Source organism: Sapajus apella, unplaced genomic scaffold, assembly GCF_009761245.1.
Source record: "Sapajus apella isolate SASKATOON/1434 unplaced genomic scaffold, GSC_monkey_1.0 scaffold8, whole genome shotgun sequence".
Lineage (NCBI taxonomy): Eukaryota > Metazoa > Chordata > Mammalia > Primates > Cebidae > Sapajus > Sapajus apella.
In genome coordinates, this window is record NW_022436948.1 from 14026200 (window position 1) to 14049477 (window position 23278).

General features: G+C 36.6%; 1 protein-coding gene across 2 annotated transcripts in view; it reads left to right on the forward strand.

Annotated features, from left to right (window-relative positions):
• SCAF4 (SR-related CTD associated factor 4) overlaps window positions 1–23278 on the forward strand; it is a 61660-nt gene that overhangs the window by 19567 nt on the left and 18815 nt on the right. For both annotated transcript variants that reach the window (XM_032277045.1, XM_032277046.1), the window contains exons 2-15: window positions 4555–4638; window positions 5454–5498; window positions 7271–7432; window positions 9155–9290; window positions 9615–9757; window positions 10378–10554; window positions 15044–15222; window positions 15539–15647; window positions 16787–16954; window positions 17446–17531; window positions 18574–18764; window positions 19715–19815; window positions 20528–20641; window positions 21479–21635. In XM_032277045.1, the coding sequence (XP_032132936.1) occupies window positions 4555–4638; window positions 5454–5498; window positions 7271–7432; window positions 9155–9290; window positions 9615–9757; window positions 10378–10554; window positions 15044–15222; window positions 15539–15647; window positions 16787–16954; window positions 17446–17531; window positions 18574–18764; window positions 19715–19815; window positions 20528–20641; window positions 21479–21635 (1852 nt within the window). The remainder of the gene's footprint in view (window positions 1–4554; window positions 4639–5453; window positions 5499–7270; window positions 7433–9154; window positions 9291–9614; window positions 9758–10377; window positions 10555–15043; window positions 15223–15538; window positions 15648–16786; window positions 16955–17445; window positions 17532–18573; window positions 18765–19714; window positions 19816–20527; window positions 20642–21478; window positions 21636–23278) is intronic.

The window sequence follows — 23278 nt, forward strand, 5'->3', positions numbered from 1 at the left end:
TTCTTTTTACATACGAAACACTCAGCTTGCCACTTACTAAACTGTCAGGTATTTGTTGAATTAATGACAAATGAGCCAAAAATGCATTTTTGCTTCCTTGCCTGCCACTCATTCCTTAACCAGTTGGAATTTGGAATCACTTTCAAAAACTGATGTTACTAAATTCACCTAATTGCCAAACTAAATGAACAAGATTTGTTTTGCATCCTGATTAACCTCTTGTAGCATTTGGCTATGCCAGATGTCTTTAATTTCTGCGATTCTACTTTGTCCCGGTGTTCATTTTTGCAGGTTTTTTCTCTGCTACATTGAAATGTTTGGTATATATGTGGTGGTGGTGGTGGTTGGGGGGAGACGAAGTCTCACTCTGTTGCCTGGCTGGAATACAGTGGTGTGTTCTCAGCTCATTGCAGCCTGCGCCTCCTGAGTTGAAGAGATTCTCCTGTGTCAGCCACCTGAGTTACTGGGACTAGAGGTGTGTGCCACCATTCCTGGTTTATTTTTGTATTTTTAGTAGAGACAGGGATTCACCATGTTGGTCAGGTTCCTGACCTCAGGTAATCTGCCCTCCTCGGCGTCCCACAATACTGGGATTACAGGCGTGAACCACTACACCTGGCCTAGTGTAAATGTTCTTGACTCCTTTCTTTCTTTAAGCTCTTTCTAACCCATCCTCATGGTTCTATAACCTTTCATTTTCTAGCCTGGATCTCTCTTACACATTCAAGATCCGTATTTCTTTCTCTGCCTGGATATTTGGTAGGCATCCCAAATTAAATTCAGTATGTTTCATTGTTATCCCTGAATCCAAACAGTATACAATAAGCAGGTACAGGTGCCTGCCTGTATTTTTTTTTCCTTATATTTTCTATCATAGTTAATGGTCTCTGTACAAATTTAGTCTGTATGCAGCATTGTATCGGGTATGGGTATGTTGTTAGGGAATGTGAATCAACAAATTTTAGTTCAGATCATGGCCTAGGCATCATCTAAAACAGATGTAAGCCTTTTTGAGTATCATCTCAAACCAGATGTCACAGATTTGCCTTAGTTAACATGATTAAGTAAAAACTATAGCACACCACATCACCCAGCTCATTGCTGCCTGATAAGCGCTCAAATGTTGGTTACCTCTTCTCTTCCCAAATAATCTTGTCTTTATGGAATGTAATAATACTTTTCAGCTGTCTCAGATTATGGTACCTGACAGTTCTCCTGGTCTTTTGCCTGAATGATGGTTATACTGTTATGTGGTATAGTCTATACTTTAATTTTTTAAATACAGACTATGGAGAAAGAAGTGCTTTTTGGGGCATTAGATGAATATTATCTCTGGCTTAGGCTTTATTAAAATTTACTCTAAGCTTTTAATGACCAGACAAGTAGTTCTTACTGTTGCCCTTTTTTTTTTTTTTTTTTTTTTTTTTTTTTGTCGTGTCAATACCAGTAAGTCTTTATTTATTCTTTGTATTTTCCTGGGGAAAGAGTCAGCATGTATGTTACAAAATCATTAGAAAATGAGAAAGGAAGTACTTGGTACAGCAAAATCAATCATCAAATATACTCCTTGCCCCTCACAACCCCAGTGATGGGGATACCAGTGCCCAATGGGGCTAAGTCTCTTATAGTTCAGGAATGAGGGGAAGGGATCAGGAAAAGAATAGACAGGCACAGGCTTTCTTACCCACCCTGCCTCCCCGTAAATTTAAGATTTCACACAAAGCTTTGCTTTGTAGCAGTAAACAGGGAGTCACATTTGTTCATCTCCTGTTAAACAGTCTTGTGGCTACGTTAACATAAGTGTCTTGTACCTGCATAAACATTCCAGACTTCCTTGGATATACATTTAGATTCCTGACCATCTTGGCCTCCTGACCATCCTGAGTCTGTTGACTTTCTACATGGAAAGCCCCTTATTGCTTCTACTTTATGATTAAAGATTTAATCTATCCAAAATATAGATTAAATTATAATACTATAGATTGATCTATATTTAAAAATATAGATTAATTATTTGGATAGATTTAATCTATCTTAAAATGTAGCAGTGTCTCAAGTATTTGGCGTGAATCACATGAAGAAGTGGCCTTGACTCAGGAGGTTGAGAACAAGGGCAGGTTTCTAGTTTGTTCAAGGTTTTTGCATAAATTATTTAAGAGTCCTGGAGACAACCCAAGAATTAAATGTGTGTGTTGGGGGAGGTTGCTCATTCTTAAAGGGGTGTGTGTGTGTGTGTGTGTGTGTGTGTGTGTGTGTGTGTGTGTTTTGCATCTTCTTTCTCTGTAGTAAGGTATAGAAAAGAAAATAGAACAATAATAAGCAACTGTCTTGATAGATTTTGTAACATAGAGTATACCTTTTATAAATGTATGCCACATATTATGCAGTGTTGATATTTTTTAGAATTTGTGTTTAAGTTGAAATATGATAAATTTTTTTTACTGGTTTATATAATTTTAAGGATTTACTATTTCTTTCCTTTTTTTTTTTTTTTTTTGACAGAGTCTCGCTCTGTCGCCCGGGCTAGAATGCAGTGGCACAATCTTGGCTCGCTGCAACCTCTGCCTTCTGGGTTCAAATGATTCTTCTGCCTCAGTCTCCCAAGTAGCCAGGACTACAGACGTGTGCCACCACATCTGGCTAATTTTTGTATTTTTAGTAGAGATGGGGTTTTGCCATGTTGGCCAGGCTGGTCTTAAACTCCTGACCTCAGGTGATCCGTCCACCTCGGCCTCCCAAAGTGCTAGGATTACAGGCGTGAGCACCCGACCTACTATTTCTAATTGCCTTTCAGTTAGTGAGCATTTATTCTCAGAGAATTTTTTTACTACCTTGGTAAATGAACTAATGCAATGAATAATCACAACTTTATTTAGAGAATCCCTTTATTAAAATGAATTCCTGTGTTAATATCTTAGTGTTTTTCCCATTTTCTGTATCTTATGGAAAAATTCTGTTATTTTCTGCTTACTTCGTTATCTGGTTTTTTTATGGGTTATATTTCATTCCTTTTCTAAAATTGTTACTGATGTCTATAGTTTTGAAAAGTTGTGAAAATTGAATTCTTAGGATACACTTCTAGGTGGGGCTATTTACTCTGAGAAAACACTCGTGTTTTAGGCTAGCCTGTTAGCTAGTGGTCTAGTAAAGGTTCATACCCTAGGGGTCCATATTTTGAATATTGGCATAAATGAAAAGAATGGAAATGTGATACCATTGAAACTCATTATGAAATGAGTTTCATAATGTTGGGAATCTGAAATTTACTTCATATAATATCTTTTGGAAGTCTCGGAAGTATATGCTTATGATTAAACCAAACAAAAACAAGAATTTAAGAAGCTAGATTTGTTTCTTAATGTCAGGATTTTATCTTTATAATCCTCTATGGACTCTCCTTATGTTTTGGTTAGATTTAACCGTTTGGGGGAAAGAGTAAAATTATGTGGTTAAGTCTCATTGAACCACCTGATGGCTGGGATTTACTGTTGTGAGATTTGTTAAATTTGGTTTTCCCCTATTTGTTTGTGTTTTTTTTGGAAACAAAGTCTTGCTCTGTTGCCCAGGCTGGAGTACAGTGGTACAACCTTGGCTCACTACAACTTGCACCTCCTGGGTTCAAGCAATTCTCATGCCTCGGGCTCTTGAGTAGCTGGGATTACAGGTGTGCGCCACCATGCCCAGCTAATTTTTGTATATTTAGTAGAGACGTTATAGGATATAAAAAGTAACCTTCCCATCTAAGGAATGTTAAGCTGACACCCCAGGAAGGCAGAGCAATACAATATTCCACACTCTTCTGGTTGTACCAAAAAATAAACAAAGGAAACAACCAGTAAATGATTTTACGTCTTAAAAAAAAATTAAAAAGTGGGAAGAAATGGGATTCCCTCCTTAAAAAATGTTTCTAGACCAACTTGCATTTACAAAATATTTGATAAAAATACTACTCTGGATTGTACGAGAAGGAAGACAGGGACCACTGATAAGACATGGTATATATTGAGTGGACTTGGCTTCTTTTTCTCTCACGTCATCAGAGGCTGGACTCTGCTTGGTTTTAGCTTCTCCGTTTTCTGTAGGTAAATCTTTACTTTCTTGGTTAGCCACTTGAGCCTGTTTTCTCTTTGCTCCCCCTCCCTTTCCCTTTTGTTTGTACTTTTTTGTCTGAGAATTTATCCTTCTCTGCTGCCATTTTTCAGCTTCATTTCCACTTTTGCAGAAGTAGGTTTAGCTGACAGCCATGCCGTTTGTCTACTGGGCTCTTCCTTCACCACCCCTTCGCCACTTCTTTGGCAGAGCTAACAGTATATCATGGGTATATGGGTATCATGGCAGTGGGGAGGGTGTGTGCTGGGTGCCTGCACACCAAGAGCCTTCGCAAAGCTGGGCTCCCTGGCCACTGCAGCTTCTCCCACTGCCCAAGCTGCTAAGACGTCCTGATTGTATTTTCCAAGTGGTGATGCAGATATGTAGGAAAGGTGGTTGTTTACTAGCCAAATAGTTAAATTTTTCATTTCAAAAGTTTAAGTTTTTCTTTTTTTGTCTTTTAAGCTCTTTTCACTTATGGATATGAAACCTCCCATCTCTAGAGCCAAGATGATTCTCATCACTAAAGCTGCTATTAAAGCTATTAAGGTAATGATAACATAAATATCAATTTGAGAAATGTTTTTGCAATTTTGAAAATACTACTTTATTTTAAACATGGGACGTCAACTTGTGAATTAGTTTAGGCCTAAATCAAGGAGCCCTAACCAGCCTTTGCTGAAGGTACATGATAAGCGTATATTTGCATTGTAATGTATTGTTTCAAAGCAATTTGGGTTTTTTGGAGTGTGGGGAGACAGAGTTTCACTGTGTCACCCAGGCTGGAATGCAGTGACGCAGTTCAGCTCACTGCAACCTCTGCCTCCTGGGTTCAAGTGATTCTCATGCTTCAGCCACCCAAGTAGCTGGGATTACAGGCATGCGCCACCAATGCCCAGCCTCAAAACAGTTTTTAAAATTTTTATTTATTCATTATAAACCAACTCTTTAGTTTTATTTTTATTTAAAGAGAAAAAAATTTAAGCTCTGTGAAATTAAATGTCTAACCCAAAAATCACACTTTAAAAAGTGACTTATTTTAGAAAAAGTGACATTGTTTAGCTCTAATTCGATTGGTTTTGTCCCGTCAGGTTGCCAAATATTCTGCTTTATTAAGGTTTATTGATTTAAAATTTAAGAAAAAGATCTGTTTGGGGGAATTTCTGTAGTTTTCTGTTTTTAGTTTATTTTTCTCTGATGTGTTTAAGATTTTTTTAAACTTTTGATTATGAATTATTTCTCATGGTTCATTCAGTATTGATAATACTTAAATTATACAGATTTCAAAGTTTTAAGTATTTTCTAATTAGAGGAAATGTAGAAATATGTAAACTGAACAGTAATTTTCTTTTCATTCTTTTCAGCTTTATAAGCATGTAGTTCAAATAGTAGAAAAGTTCATCAAAAAGGTAACTATCTTTCATTATTACCTCATTTTAGTTACAGTATCATTTGTAATTTACTTTGTAAATTTTAATTTGGATGCTTGTTTCTAAAGCCACTTCATAAAAAAGTAGTCACTAGAGGTTCTTTTTAATCACTAGAAGTTTAAAAACAAATGTTTAGCAGTACCATTGATTGGTACTGTACTTACTGTGAACTTAACACTCAGCTCATAGCATATTCTTATATGTTGGGCAGGACCCTTCCCTAAGCCTGAAGTGCTTGCTCTACCCTTTGCCCTGTCTACTGTTGATGTTTAAACGTTTAACCCACCTTTGAGTATTTCAAATGAAATTACTTTGTAAAATTTTCCCAACTTTTCCCATCAGAATAAAATTGTGTAAGTTATAGTTGTCTGTTATTTTTAACTGTGTGATTAGCACACATCTATCTTAGTAGAATATTGAAAACAGAGACTTGGACATCTTTGTCTTAACTTCTGGCCTGGAGCTGTGATGTGTAATACATACTATTCAGTGTTTATAAAAATGTCTCTAATCCATGGCCTTTGTATACTGGCTTAGGTATAGTAGTTAAAGCTCCAATAGGCCAAAAAAATGGTTAGTAGAGGTCAGGCATGGTGGCTCACGCCTGTAATCCCAGCACTTTGGGAGGCTGAGGTGGGCAGATTACAAGGTCAGGAGTTCAAGACCAGCCCAGCCAACATGGTGAAATCCTGTCTCTACTGAAAATACATAAAATTAGCTGGGCATGGTGGTACATGCCTGTAAACCCAGCTACTTGGGAGGCTGAGGCAGGAGAATCGCTTGGACCCAGGAGGCAGAGGTTGCAGTGAATGGAGATTGTGCCATTGCACTACAGCCTGAGTAACAGAGCAAGACTCTGTCTCCAAAAAAAAAAAAAAATGGTTAGTAGAAGCTTTGCGTAGTAGTACATCAAAGACAAATAAAATGGAAAAAATTACAGGCATTGCCTCCAAATTACTGCCATATTTATTAATACATTTGGATCTATTTTTTAAAGTAAAAATTAATACTGGTTGTTAGCCTGCTTTTCCCACTGAGTTTATGATAAACATTTGCAAAATACTCCTCTGTATGGTTGTTACCCTGATACACTTAGCCATTTTCTGAGTTGTTAGACATAATTTTCTTTTTTTGGCATAAACTCCTAGATGTAGAATTGGTGGATTAAATAAGACCTTGCTTTTATTGCTAAATTGTCTTTGATAAAGGGTTATACTTGTTTGTACTACAAAAACAGACACCTGCATATATTACCACCAGAGATATATGTAGGTGTCTGTTATTCTGTTGTCAGTTTGATTAGCCAAACACAACTTCTTTTTAATTTTATCTGGTACTATACTTTAATAGAATTAAAATTGATATGTTAAAAAATTGTTAATTTTGAAAGGTTAAAATTATCTTTTTGAGCAGGGTGAATTGTAGAGACTATCATAATAAGTGAATTTGTATGGGACTGGCTTAAGGATTGGTAAAGTAATGTTGATTCTGGGACATTGGGTGTGGGGAGGCAGAGAAATCAAAGAAGAGTAAAATCTGGCTTGGGGCTCAGTAGTATCAAGAGAATGGTAGTTCTGTATAGACATGGGAAATTTGACAAGTTAGCCGTTTAGAGAGCTGAAACATTCAAGTAGTTTTTAACCAAAAGCAATCATTGGATGGATATATAAAGTTTCATAAAGGTGAAATTAATGGGTGTCAAATTGTAACTTTGCTTTTTCTCTACTGATTTTACATCTTTATCCTTGCAGTGTAAACCAGAATACAAGGTTCCAGGATTATATGTAATTGACTCAATCGTGCGACAGTCCCGTCATCAGTTTGGAACTGATAAAGATGTTTTTGGGCCAAGATTCTCTAAAAACATAACTGCCACATTCCAATATTTATATCTTTGTCCATCTGAAGATAAGGTATAGTTAATTTTTAAACTAAAACTTGTATTCTTTATTTTAAAAATTAATATTTTAAATGTATATTAGATATTTGGAGCCTACTGTATTCCTGAATGAGACTTTTGTGTAGCCATGTCTGTGAGCTTGAAGCAAAACCCAGTTTTTTCTTCAGCGGCCATTTCATATTTATCTATTTTCTTACAAAATTCTTCAGAAATACAGTCATACTGTTGAAATATTAAAGGAGCAAAATTTATAGAATCAAAGAATGTGATATCAGTTGTTAGGGTCTAGGGGTAAGAGTAACAGTAGGAGCTGCTAATCAGTAGGTATGACATTTCAATTAAGCAAGATGAATAGATTATAGAGATCTACTGAACAACATTGTACCTATGGTTAACAATTCTGTATTGTACACTTAAAGATTTGCTAAGTGGGTAGATCTCATGTTAAGTGTTCTTACCACAGTAAAGTAAAATCTTTTAAAAATAATATGAAAGGAGCATCATCTTGCTTTATCATTGGAAAGATGCACTTATGTAGTTGAGTGATGAAGAAATTCTGCAGTAGAAAAAGGCAGCAATCATCTTAATGTTGATTATTCCAGAAAGAAAGGGCCAATAATTGATGTTCTTTCCCAACATACAGAGATACTGCAGCTTAAGTGGTATTCATTAGCAATCAGACTACAGTATTTAATTCCTTACATATACAGTTGGCTTTACAACATACTATATAAAAGTAGAAAAACATTATAGATACAGTAACTGGCTATAAATAGGGGAAATTATACTAGTAAACATACTCAGAATAATGAAGAACAGAGACATTTACCATAAACAGCATATAAATTTGAGTGTCATAGATGGCTGTTTTTATATTCTTGGAAGAGTACACTTGTGGGTAAAATACACCGAAAACCAAGATGATTCCTTGAGTAAAGATGAAAGTTATACCCATGAGTAACACATCTTCTCTGGATCTCCTTCATATTTACTTGGCCACATAAGTTAAATTTTGATTAAAGGCCAATTTCTTAAATGTTTTAGCGTTTACAATTATTCTGAAAAAATTCTCCTTTACTTTACTTCATTTACTTCTTTAAGATAGTTTTTTTTGTTTGTTTGTTTTTTGTTTGTCAGTGATAGAGATTCTTTGTAACTTAAGTAAAGTAAAATGAAAATGTCAAATAATAAATTTCTTTTCTGGGTTTGTAGTCCATCTCTGTGCCTTACTCTAGATTATACCACTGTAGAAAGACTAATTAGAGTACATTGTTTTTGTTTTTGTTTTTTGAGATGGATTCTTGCTCTTGTTGCCCAGGCTGGAGTGCAGTGGTAAGATCTTGGCTCACCACAATCTCCGCCTTCCAAGTTCAAGCAATTCTCCTGCCTCAGCCCCCCGAGTAGCTGGGATTACAGGCATGTGCCACCATTCCCAGCAAATTTTTTGCATTTTTAGTAGAGATGGGGTTTTTCCACATTGGTCAGCTTGGTCTCCCTCAGGTCATCCGCCTGCCTCAGCCTCCCAGAGTGCTGGGATTACAGGTGTGAGGCACTGTGCGCAGCAATTAAAGTAGTTTAACCAGGTTTTAATTCTGATATTTTTCTTTTCCTCATTTCTGAAACACACATAGTATGGAAATATTAGCCTAGGGGGTGTTTCCTCTTTTTTGTAAGAGCATAATAGGCTATTTATGCAAATATTTATTGTATATTTGTGTTTCCTCATGCATAACAGAGTAAAATAGTTCGTGTGCTGAACCTCTGGCAAAAAAATGGAGTGTTCAAAATTGAAATCATTCAACCTCTTTTGGACATGGCAGCAGGAACCAGTAATGCGGCCCCAGTAGCAGAAAATGTTACCAATAACGAAGGTATGGTCAAATGTATTTGTGAGCTTACACAATGACATATTTTGCGCATGAAAGAGTCAGAGTTTATCTGTATTGATGGAATTTTTCTGTAAGAAAGAAACTTGAGTTTACATCTTGGAAGGTGTGATTTTCTTTCCATAATTCCTATTTATAATAAAAGTCTGCTCTTCTGTTAGTTTTTACAGTATAAACTCTAGTGCCACAATCTATATATTTTATACTGTGTTAAACTGGATAAAATTTTATTTTAGTGAAGAAGCTTAATTAGGAAAACTTACAGGTTAACAGTTTTTTTTTAGACCTTAATGCCCTTTTCTTTTTTAGGATCACCTCCACCTCCAGTAAAAGTTTCTTCTGAACCACCCCAACAAGCCACTCCAAACTCTGTCCCAACTGTACCACAGTTGCCCAGCTCTGATGCTTTTGCTGCTGTGGCTCAGCTGTTTCAGACAACTCAAGGCCAACAGGTAAAGTGTCTAGTCAAAGGTGAAATTGTTTACAGGACCTAGGTACTGTTGTGACCTCTTGTTTTCCATTTTTCATTAATAACCGCATTCAAAGGAAAAAATACATCTGCTTTTCAACTAGAAAAGCCTTCATAAGAGAAGTAATGATGTAGGAATAATAGGGAAAATGTGAAAGTGATGAACAAGGAAACAACACACTTACAAATAGCTGTATCTCTTTGAAGAGGACTTCAGAGCTGCTAAGTGGCTTGTGTTGGTGCTCACAATTCTAGCATTTCTGGTGGATTTCAAAATTATTTGTTATGAACAATTTTTCCATTTTTCTAGAAAACTTTTGCTTACCTTGTTTACAATTTAGTGTATTTTCTCTTCTCTTCAACCATCATCTTGTATCATTGACATTGTCGGCATACATTTTTTAACCTTAAGCAATGCACATTGTACTTGTGTTGAATTCATTCATTCCCAACAAATTTAACCATTAGTAAAAGGATTTTTTTCCCAATTAATTCTGTGCCTATGCTATTTTGAATCACCTTTTTTTTTCTTTTTAGTAAATTAACTTTTGATAGTATGATTATACTTCGTCGTGTGATTTACTGGTTTTCCCATTCTTTAAGCTTCAGCAGATCCTTCAGACTTTTCAACAGCCTCCAAAACCGCAGTCTCCTGCCCTTGACAATGCTGTGATGGCTCAGGTTCAGGCTATCACAGCTCAGTTAAAGACAACTCCTACACAACCATCTGAACAAAAAGCTGCTTTCCCCCCACCTGAACAGAAAACTGCATTTGACAAGGTACATTTCTCTCACATAACCCAGCCCACTGTTTATATCACTCAACTTAAATTATGGAAGTTATCCCTCCTGTGGATTGTTCATTTTGTTGTTTTGTAATTTGAGAGATTGTTCCCCTCAACATCAAAACATCGATTATTTTCCCTGGTTTTAAATGTGATACATGCTCACTGCAAAAAATTTCAGGGTTTGAAACTGAATTTGCTAGTGTAAAATGAAAAAAGTAAAAAAAAAAACAAAACCAAAAAAAAAAAAAAATTTAGGGAGTAAAGGAAATAGAAAATTCTTCATTAACCCACACTTGAGGATTATTATGTAACATTTTACCTTACATGTTTTCAGAATTAATTCCCTACAGATATATGCTTTCCTTTTATTTATTCATTTTTTTATATGTATATTTTTTTTAAGCGGGGTTTTATTTTTGAGGCATAGTCTCACTCTGTTGTCCAGGCTGGAGTGCAATGGCGCGATCTCAGATCACTGCAACCTCTACCCACTGGATTCTCCTGACTCAGCCTCCCAAGCAGCTGGGATTATAGGCGCCTGCCACCTCGCCGGGCTAATTTTGATATTTTAATAGAGATGGAGTTTCACCATCTTGGCTACGCTAGTCTTGAACTTCTGACCTCATGATCCACCCACCTCACCCTCTCAAAGTGCTGGGATTACAGGCCCACCGTGCCTGGCTGCTTTTCTTTAATTGATCGTCATACATATCCACTTGTTTTGGTGTTAATACTTTTGTGTCTTTGTTGTTGTTGTTAAGATTAATAGTGGATTTAGATCTGCATTTTTACTGAATGCATGTAATACATAGTATTCCACTTCATGGGCACATTATAGTTTAGCCATTCCGCTACTAGTAGACAGACATTCAAATTGCTTTCAGTTTTTTGCTGTTAAAAAAACCTGACGGCCAAGTGTGGTGACTCATGCGTGTAGTCCCAACACTTTGAGAGGCTGAGGAGAGAGGATCTCATAAGCTCAGGAGTTTGAAACCAGCCTGGGCAACATAGTGAGACCCCCGTCTGTATTTATCTATTGTTAATATATATGTGTGTATGTTTTAATAATATATAAAAATTAAATATTTTTAATGTTTGTGTAATTATGTGTTTTATTATTATTAACTTTCAGTTACCATATGTATAATAAGAGGGTTTGGTAACCCGCTGGGCATGGTGGCATGCACTTGTAGCCCTAGCTACTCAGTATGCTGAGGTGGGAAGATGGCTTGGGCCCAGGAATTCAAAGCTGCAGTAAGCCATGATTGTGTTACTGCGTTGCATCCTGGGCTACAGAATGAGATCCTGTCTCTAAAAGACAAGCAACAAAAAAGAGGATTTGAGTTGGGTCAGTGTCTTTCAGCTGCTCTTTTGGGCCTGTGGTTTCTTAGGCATGTATTAGAAGCTGCCACTAACAGCTCAGAGCTTCTCATTGAAATTTAATCCTAACAGCTCCACTCCTGTCTGTTTTATTTGGTTTATGGCTTTATAAAACATCATTTCACTTTTCACTGCAAAAAAACCCTCAAAAGTTTGTAAATCAGGACTGATGCCTTTGGTTTCATCATCTCTAAAATTTCTGATTCTGTCCAACATCCTAATTAGAAAAACAGAAGGACTTTATTGTCCATAGTCTAAATTTAAAATCCATGTAGTAAATACCAGTTTGCATTATATCTTAGTGATTTATGAGTGATGACTGATTAAATGAAAGTTGGATACATTTTTTTGAGTAAAAAAATACATGCTTGTAGAAAAAAAATACGGAAAGTTATAAAATAAAAAAGGAATTCCACACTATAGGTTTGAGCAGATTTGTCTGTGTATATTCTTGCACACCTATTTACATGCACATATGAACGTAAACTCATATATTTGGTTTTATTAGTTTTTTTTTTTTTTTTTTTTTTTTGTCTTATGTTGTGATTAGGAAAACTATTCATTTGTATTTAAAAAGAATTCTATATTCTAGTAAGGGTTTTTTTGTGTTTGTTTAGGCCCTCTGGAATTTTTAGAATATGGTTCAAGACAGTGAAATCTTTATATTTTTGAAAATACCTGGTTCTCCCTCGCTGCTTTTTCATACACTAAATTCCTGTATGTTTCTATGTCTCATTTTTGGACACTCTTCTATCCCACTAATATATTTATTTCTGCATCATCATAATTCTTGTAACAGACTCTTTGATTTCTTGTATCCTGTCTCTACCCATCCCACTTACTCTTTTTCAGACTTTCTTCATTTATCATGAAGTGTATTAGTCAGGGGTCTCCAGAGAAACAGAACCAGTAATTGTATCTACATCTGCATCTGTCTGTCTAGATTAAAAGAATGAAAAATTTATGTTAAGAAACTGGCTCACACAATTGTAGGGGCTAGTGAATTTGAAATTTGTAGGGCAGGTCAGCAGGCTGGAAATTCAGAAGGCATTAACATTGAAGGTCTGAATCTGAATTTGCAGATTAGCAGACTAGAAAATCAGGCCAGGGTTTCTCTGTTGCAATGTTGAGGATAATTCCTTCTACAGGAAACCTCAGTTCTTATTCTTAATGCCTTCAACTGATTGATTGAGGCCCACTCATTATAAAGGGTAATCTGCTTTACTCAGAGTCTACTGATTTAAATGTTACTCCCATCTAAAAAATACCTTCACAGCAACATCTAGGTTAGTGTTTGACCAAACAGTTGGGCACTGCATAACCTAGGCAGGTTGACACATAAAATTAACCATCACAGCATACTTTTCCAAATGAAGTGGAAAATTCTATACATTTCTATGTCAATGTATAGAATGCTTTGAATTAACAGATAAATTTAGGAAAAGCCATGATAATGAGCAACTTTCTCTTATTAATGTGAATTGTAATTCCTCTATATTTAACTTTAAGTTGCCCATAAGTTTAGAAAAAGTAATTAATGTGCTTTTCCTTTGGCTAAAAAGGTCTGTTTCAGTCTGCTCACTGGAAATAATTTGTCTGTTTCAGCTACTTTATAGATCCTCAGTTTCATAAAAAGCAACTAAAATTTCTTTTCGGATAGACCCTATGTTAATTTTTTAACTGCTTTATATAGTTTTTTCAAAGCAATGTTCTTCAAACTTTAAAGTACATATTAATAAGTAATAAACTGTGAAGGTCATAGGTTTTGTTATTTGTAGGCAACTTTGACCAGATTTTAGTTTTGGCTCCAATTACTTACAGACTGTCCTGTTATTGAATTAATGTTTAGTATTCAGTAGTGTAAAATAAATATGGTAGTAAAAATATTTTATTGATGCCATGAAGGTTAAATAAAAATGTGTATAAAACAGCAAGGTGCCTGGGCTATGGTTCCTGTTCAGAAAATACTAACTTGCTCATTTGTAAGAACTACTCACTTGACCTAGAACTACAAAGAAAGAAAGAAAAGTCAGACCTGTCCCCAAACACTCTTCACACTTAGTTTAGTCCTATATACTGCGTTGTCTAAGGAGGAAACTTTCATTACTGATTTAAAAATCTGTTGTTCAATAAAGCAAAACCAGAATCTCTAGGCAGAACTATTACAGAATGACACAAGTTTAGGGATTTAAGGTTGAAGTCCGTGAGCAGAATGGGCACAGCTTGAAAGGAAAGATTGCTTATTGAAAGCCAGAGACCAAGGGCTTTGAAGTCAAAAGATCAGTGTCCTCCTCCTGATTCTACGGTACAGTCTTGATCATGTTTCTTAATCAACTGAGCCTTTGTTTCCTTGTCTGTAAAAAAGAAAAAATTATATCTACATTGCAGTGTTCTTGTGATGAAGCCTATATAATCTGATATTCATTAGTAGGTATTTAATGCATTACCTTTTTTCCTGAATAAATCTTAAAATTGTTTTTCTAGATAGGTGATATCATTAAGTCTCCTGAGTTTGTTTTTAAAAGGAAATTTCTGATAAGCTGTAAAGTTGTGAGAAAGAAGTGAGTGAGTGAACTACTTAGTGAACTGCTGGTGACTTTTTTGTGTCCCTGTCCTATGCCATTTTTTTTCTTTTTTTAATGTTAGTATATTCTTGAGCAAGCAGTTTATGGACGCTTTTCTATGTGCATTTATGGTGATTGGATAAGCCAGTCTTTTTGTGCATTTTATCCTGACTGAAAATGTATGCCCATTTGCACAGTGTTCCAAACATTCTTAGTCTAGGGAAACGAGTATTTTAGAAAAATGTGTATGCTGCTAAATTGCTTGTGAAATATACTGATAGAAAATAGAAAGAAAGCACTGTTCTTAGAATTGAGGAAGGAAAACAGAATAATAACATTGTGTGTTTTCCAAACTGGCATCTGTATAAAAACTGTTCATATCTACAAACCAATGTCCTTAGGCGCATGTGGGAAAATAAGATTATGCTTAGCAATGTGGGTTTCTAGATAGTGGTAAACATCCTTAGTTTTTATAACGTTTTTTGTGCAGTGAGTCAGTCTAAATTTTAAAATGGAATATTGATATAATTTTTCCAGAAGTTGCTTGATAGATTTGACTACGATGATGAGCCAGAAGCTGTGGAAGAATCAAAGAAAGAGGATACCACTGCCGTCACCACGACAGCACCTGCTGCTGCTGTGCCCCCTGCTCCTACCGCCACCGTGCCTGCTGCTGCTGCACCCACTGCTGCCTCTCCTCCTCCACAGGCACCATTGTTAGTTTTTTTTATTCCTCAGCAGATAGAAAATTGGTAATAGTTGTAAAGGCATAATCTAAGTAACATTTAGCAGTGACAATTTTCAATGAAGTTGTTTCGTAAAATTTGTGGAATTAGTTTTCTCTTAAATGAGGCAGGGATCCTCTAAGATTTAAATCAAAAAATGGCTTTAATGTTGGGGAAAATACTGAGTTTATAAATTTAATATATACATAGATATGTGGTTCAGTAAAATGTAGACTAATGGCTTGTGAACAACACTTTCTGTAGTGTAAGTGTGACTGAGAAGCTTGTGCTTTTGAATGCTTTTTAGTGGCTTTCCTGGAGATGGCATGCAGCAACCAGCATACACACAGCATCAAAATATGGATCAGTTTCAGCCACGAATGATGGGAATACAACAGGATCCCATGCACCATCAGGTACAAGCTTTTTTCATGCAGTTGAAAAAAAGATCTATTTATTAGAGCATGTGGTTTGCACTTCACAGACTACTATGCGGCTGTGTGATTGGCTAAGTCCTACTATAGTTCTGATAAAAGCTGTTGAACATGTAACTGTTTTGAGTTGCTTTTTTCTGTAATTAAAACAAGGATGGTAAAATCCCATGCCCATATTTTAATAGTAGGCCTTTTAGTTAAAATAATTTAGAAATTACAATTCTGTTTGAAGAAACCGACCTATTTAGTTATACAGCCTTTTCCCCTGGAAGGGCCTTTCTTCTGTATTTTGTGTGGTTAGATACTTCAGAGGGCTCTGAGCTCTGAACATTGAGTAATATAGTTTGAAATCTGGAATAAAAGGAGCTTATATAGCACACTGGAGAGTTGCAGGAAGTTAGTAGAGATTTGTTCAATTTGTTTCCGTAAATTATCTCATTGAATGTTTCTTAAACTTGGTTGTGCACCTAAATTATGGGGATGGGGTAGGAAGCATTTTTGTTATTTTCAGGTGTTTAACAATTACTGAAAGTTCATAAATAATTTAGAAAGAATACTGATAGCATTGTATTTGTAGCGTTATTTGCATTTAATTGTACATGCAGAAATATGTTAGATTGTAGTTTACTCATTATTATGATCCTTTATTTGAAACTCTAAAAGTTGGGTATGTTAGTTGAAATTCCCCATGGTTTTTTTTTTTTTTTAAGTAAACCTAGAAGTCATTGCTTCTAGAAAGCCAGTTTTCCTCCCAAAAGGCTTAAAATACTTGTCTTTAAAGCTGAAACGAGACCATTTGCAATAGAGTACTACTTCCAACTTGAAGTTCAGTTTATCACATTGCTTTCTTATGTAAATGAAAGTATTTATTTAAATATTTAAAAACTGAACCTGTGTATTCATAATTTTACAATGAGTTACAGGATTTTTAACTATATACTTGGTATGTAACAATCCTTGCATGAAAATTGTGCATATGGAAATTGTTAAACAATGTTGAATATCTTTATAACTTTCCCTTGATCAAAGTTTATTGAAGATAGTTTAGTTTTATGTAATAACTAAGGGTTTTCCAAATTATTTTGGTAGCAATTACTCATACACTTTTTTTAAAATGAAAGGTTCCACTTCCTCCTAATGGACAAATGCCAGGATTTGGACTTCTTCCCACGCCTCCATTTCCTCCCATGGCTCAGCCTGTGATTCCTCCAACTCCACCAGTGCAGCAGCCTTTCCAAGCTTCTTTTCAGGCACAAAATGAACCACTTACACAGAAGCCACATCAGCAGGTAAAACTTTATTCTCAGACAGTTGTATCATTTTTGTTGCCTTGACTTATATGCAGATTTCTCCTTATTTGCTTGCTGTCTTCATATTTGACTATATAAAGAAAGACCTGGATACATGTTAAACTCTCAGTGCTCCAAGTGTTTCATCTGGAAAGTAGACATAAAACTACCAACTTCCATAGGATTCTGTGAGGTTTGAGATGGAGTGTTAAAGGCTTATTAAAATGGTATGTAATTTAAGCAAAGTAACTTTGCCAGAAGTAGAGAAGTATTTCTTTTAATCTTTTAAACAATATAAAAGTGTTTTTTTGTTTTTCTTTTTTCTTCCAGTGATGATGGCTAGTTGTTATTGAACTAGTAACTTAGTCCCAAACAACCAAAAGAGAATTGCTTAGGGGCAGGAGAATTTTAATGTAGCATTTGTTAGATTTTGTCCTCTTGCCTTTAGAATTTTTATATTTCTCATTTTATGATCGTTTTTGTTTTTTAAGGAAATGGAAGTAGAACAACCTTGTATTCAAGAGGTTAAGCGACATATATCTGATAACAGAAAGTCAAGATCTAGGTCAGCATCCAGGTAATCTATAGAAAATGTTTTTTCCAACCATATATGTCTTAGGAGACATAGAAATTAAAATTAGATTGGGTTATTTTCAGATATTCAGAATGTTAATAAAATAACAGTTGGTATGTTTGTATTTGTATATGTGTGTAGAAGGGGGGGCAGAAGTATTGATTTTAAAAAAATCTACCTCGTTCATCTTACATTTTTCCTCTATATTTGAGTTGCTCAAATGTAATGGAATTTTGAAAATATAATTCTATACCTTTGGTATACAGTATGTCGTATTAGAACTCAATTTTCAAGTTTCTGTTACAACTTAATTAGCCAGCAAAAGTGGAAAGATCACAGTAATGCTATAATCAGAGAATGTTTTTAATTGCTGCAGAAAATACTTTACTAAGAAGGTAGATAACAATAGTAGCAATGGCCGGGTGTGGTGACACGTCCCTATAGTCCCAGCTACTCTGGAGGCTGAGGTGGGAGGATCACTTGAGCCCAGGAGTTCTGGGCTGTAGTGCGCTTATGCTGATTGGGTGTCCGCACTAAGTTTGGCATCAATATGGTGACCTCCCAGGAGCAGGGGACCACCAGGTTGCCTGAGGAGGGGTGAACCAGCCCAGGTCGGAAACGGAGCAGGTCAAAATTCCTGTGCTGATCAGTAGTGGGATCGCACCTGTGAATAGCCACTGCTCTCCAACCTGGGCAGCATAGCGAGACCCTGTCCCTTAAAAAAAAAAAAAAAAAAAAAAAAAAAAAAACAAAAAAAAATAGCTACTTAAATTACAAAAATGTAATTTTATATAGTACCAGAGGCACTGAAGATGACAGATACTTTCATTATATAGGCTGTCAACATTGTTTATTTTATTTAAATAATGTGCATGGTTTCCAATTTGGGACATACTGAAATCTGTAAAATGAATTCCCAGCTATTGCATTCTTATGTAATCCAAACATTAAATTACCTAGTTGTATTTTTTTAAATTTGTATGTGCTTGTATTTTCTGCTTTTTGTCTATATGCTATCCATTCTCCCTTCTCTTGAAAACATTAGGTCACCAAAAAGGAGGCGATCTAGATCTGGTTCTAGATCTCGAAGGTCTCGTCATCGACGTTCTCGGTCTCGGTCCAGGGATAGACGCCGACATTCGCCCCGATCTCGATCCCAAGAAAGACGGGATCGAGAAAAAGAGAGAGAACGTCGACAAAAAGGACTCCCTCAAGTCAAACCAGAAACTGCAAGTGGTAACTCAATCTTTATATTCAAACTTCCTGCACTATTTTTTCTTGTCTTGGGTTTAAAGTGTTTCATAACTGTTAGCAAAAATATAAAAGAAATATTACCTCTGTGTTTTTTATTTGAAATATTGCTTTATTTTGTGTTAGTTGTTTATGCATCGATGTATACCCTTAGATTTGCTTTTGTAGCTTAAACCATCTGTAAATCAGCAGTAAGGAGTGAACCAAACATTTACAGAATATATTCACTTGCATTATTTTCTGAGTCTCATCAAATGTCTTCAGTATACATTTAGTAAGGTATGCTAGACATATATTTGATATAAATCAATAACTATTAAGATGATTAAGATTGCCAGACTTGGTCAAGTCTCATGCCTGTAATTCCGGCACTTTGGGAGGCCGAGGAGGGCAGATAACCTGAGGTCAGGAGTTCGAGACTAGCCTGACCAACATGGAGAAACCTCGTCTCTACTAAAAATACAAAATGGGCCGGGCATGGTGGCACATGCCTGTAATCCCAGCTACCCAGGAGGCTAAGGCAGGAGAATCACTTAAACCCAGGAGATGGAGGTTGCAGTGAGTCGAGATCACATCATTGCACTCCAGCCTGGGCAATGAGAGTGAAACTCCATCTCAAAAAAAAAAAAAAAAAAAAAAAAAAAGATGTCTATATGCTTCCCTGGCTTCAGTTTTTGTAGATGCAATCTTCAGATCCATCTACAAAAAAGCCAGTTTTTTTCCAACTTTTTTGTATACCTTTCACTATCCCAGTTCTCTCTTTGGAAGTACTAATGCAGTTTTCTAGAATTTTAAAAATATATGTCAGATTTTCTATTCAAACTTGTGGTGTAATATAGTTCATGGATATTTTGTGTAATTTTTTTTTTATTTTTAGCTACAGTGCTGCTCATTATCAAATGTGAATCTCTTTATGACTGTAATTTTATTTTAAGTTTGCAGCACTACACTCTGGGTGGGGCAACTGGACAAAAGAACTACTCAGCAGGATGTTGCCAGTCTCTTGGAAGAGTTTGGTCCAATTGAATCAATTAACGTGAGTGTTTATTCATTTATTTAAGTGTGATGGACAGGTGTGATTAATGTCATTTTATGAAATGAAGGACTTGAGACCTAAGTTACAATTTGCCCAGATTTATAGATGTGACTACAGTTTAGGTGTTCTGAGTCCACATTTAGAATTCCCTGTGTTTAACATTTCTTGGATAACCAAGTTTAATTTCAAACATTTCTAGGTAGGCCGGGCGCGGTGGCTCACGCCTGTAATCCCAGCACTTTGGGAGGCTGAGGCGGGTGGATCACGAGGTGAAGAGATTGAGACCATCCCTGGTCAACACGGTGAAACCCCGTCTCTACTAAAAATACAAAAATTATCGGGGCATGGTGGCGTGTGCCTGTAGTCCCAGCTACTCAGGAGGCTGAGGCAGGAGAATTGCTTGAACCCAGGAGGCAGAGGTTGCGGTAAGCCGAGATTGCGCCGCTGCACTCCAGCCTGGGCATCAAGAGCGAAACTCTGTATCAAAAAAAATTAAACAAAACAAAAACATTTCTAGGTAAGCCTTTATATAACAAAGCTTGGAGGACTCAATTGAGACCAAACTTGAATTGCCATCATAGAAGTGAATTTAACCTTAGATTATAGAGCATGGGATGGGGAGGGGGGGGATTCTTGGAACTGGTTACTTAGTATTATATCTTGTTGCTGTCAATTCTGTTACCTTTTGTAATATTTAAATGTTTTGGAGCAGATGATCCCTCCCAGGGGTTGTGCCTATATTGTTATGGTTCATAGGCAAGATGCCTATCGTGCCCTGCAGAAGCTGAGCCGAGGAAACTATAAAGTGAACCAGAAATCCATAAAGGTACAGTTCCTACGTGTTATAATTCATTTTTTAAAAATAGGCAGAGGCAGAAGGGGACAAAATAATATGTGGCCTTTAAAAACTAATTTAGATCTTAAAAATGACTTTTGACACTAAGGCATTTCATATGCATCTTTATTTTATTTTATTTTATTTTAAAGAGAATCTCTGCTAAAAGAACTCCAATGTTTTAACATAAAATTGTAAATGTTACATGCATGGTAGAATTTTGGTTTTGTTTTGTTTCAAATGTGGAGGGGTTCATCAAGGTAAATTAATGCTTTAAATATGTTGTCCTTTAGCAGTATGTTTTGCCCTGTTCAAAAAATTTGGATACCATATTTTTAAAAGTTTGCCATCTTAGAATTAAGGGTATTTTTTCCCTAAAAAGCTAAAGTCACTGTTTCCTCTGTGTCTTAACACCCCGTTCTGCCATTGGATTGCACTGCAAAAGGATTTTGTCTGGTGTTAAGTAATTACAAGGCACTCCTAGACTTGGAAAAGTAGTCCCCAGTATGCTGCTATGCTATTCAGTGAACTTCAGCCTTTCCCTGATAAACTTTTTCCTTTTCTCTAAGTTTTATGTTGGCTGGGTTGGGTGAGAGTTGGTAAGGAGCAAATGCCAGTGAAGTTTCCATCCTAGGACAAAGTGAGAATTAAAGGTAACCAGTTGCTTAGTGAGAATAAGGTTTTAAATGAGATCCAAGCCTAGCTGGTCCAGATTGCTCCCTTGCTGCCAAAGTCAGAATGGATAGAATAATAGAGAATCGTATTTTCAAGACTTACGACCTTGTTTTTCCTTCTTTTCTTCTTATATTTTCACTACTGGTGAAATAGATTGCCTGGGCCTTAAACAAAGGAATAAAGGCAGATTATAAGCAGTATTGGGATGTCGAACTTGGTGTTACTTATATTCCATGGGACAAAGTCAAGCCTGAGGAACTGGAGAGTTTTTGTGAAGGAGGAATGTTGGACAGTGACACACTTAACCCAGGTAAAGCAGTATTTCATTTCTCTTACAGTTCACTTGTTCGCTTTGTGGTACACATGACAAATCAAATCTCCTGTTCCTTGCATTAGGATGTGATTTTTGAGATTTTTTTAGTATCTATCCTGTGTCAGTCTGTCCATTATAAACTGAGGATTAAATAGTGAGTGAGACAAAAGAGATGCAAACACAAGTGAAATACTTACTGATTATGGGGTTTAAGAATTATAGAATTAAGTAGAACTTTTCTTGTGAAACTTAACAGATCATATAGCTCTTAACTGAGCATCTTTGGTATTATGTTTTATCTATTTATATATTGAGATGGAGTCTCACTCTGTCGCCCAGGCTGGAGTACAGTGACACAGTCTTGATTCACTGCAACCTCCGCCTCCTGGGTTCAAGCCATTCTTCTGCCTCAGTTTCCCAAATAGCTGGGAGTACAAGTGCACGCCACCATGCCTGGCTAATTTTTGCAGTTTTAGTAGAGGGGTTTTCACCCTGTTGGCCAGGTTGGTCTCGAACTCCATACCTCAGATGGTCCAACAACCTTGGCCTCCCAAAGAGTTGGGATTACAGGTGTGAGCCACTGCACCCAGCCTGGTGTTGTGTTTTAATCCAGTACTTCATAATAATTACCTTCATAATAATTACCTTCATAATAATAGTTTTAGATGTCCGGAGAAGCAATCTAAAATAAACATGTAAGACAAGGAGTTGCAGTTATTTGTGGGCATAAATATTTAAAATGTCAGATTGACAGATTCCAGTGGGGAAAATGGCAGAATGCATGGGCATGACCTGGAGAATGCTAGACAGGAACAAGGAGGAGCATAGGATGGCATGGCAACACAGAAAGAACTTTTTTTATCCTGAGATGAAGTCTTGCTCTGCCACACAGGCTGGAGTGCAGTGGCATGATCTCCGCTTACTGAAGCCTCTGCCTCTGTGGTTCCAGCAATTCTCCTGTCTCAGTTTTCCTCTAGAGTAGCTGGGACTACAGGCACGCACCACCATGCTCAGCAGTATTTTTTAGTAGAGATGGGTTTCACCATGTTGGCCAGGCTGGTCTTGAGCTTCTGACCTCAGGTGATCCACCCCCCACCTCAGCCTTCCAAAGTGCTGGGATTACAGGCATGAGCCATTGTGCCCGGCCTCAGAACATTTAAAGGAAGCTTTAAGGCTGGGCATGGTGACCCAGGCCTATAATTCCAGCACTTTGGGGGAGTTTGAGGCAGGTAGGTGACTTGAGATCAGGAGTTCAAGACCAGCCTGGCCAACATGGTGAAAATACAAAAAAAAAAAAAAAATAGCTGGATATGGTGGTGCCTGTAATCCCAGCTGCTCAGGAGGCTGAGGCTGGAGAATTGCTGGAACCCAGGAGATGGAGGTTGCAGTGAGTCAAGATTGCATCGCTGTACTCTATCCTGGAAGACAAAGCAAAACTCCATCTCAAAAAATGAAAATAAAATAAGGGAAGCTTCAAGCAGTAGTGAGATTTGAGAGCCAAAAAGAGGTGAAATAATGCGGTACTGTTCCCACATCCCACTCCCTCCATTAATGCACAAAACCTTCACCTAAGGATGGAGCTAGACTTCTATTCAGGCAATCAGGCATTGAAGGCCAACTATGTGCCAGATATCTGGGAG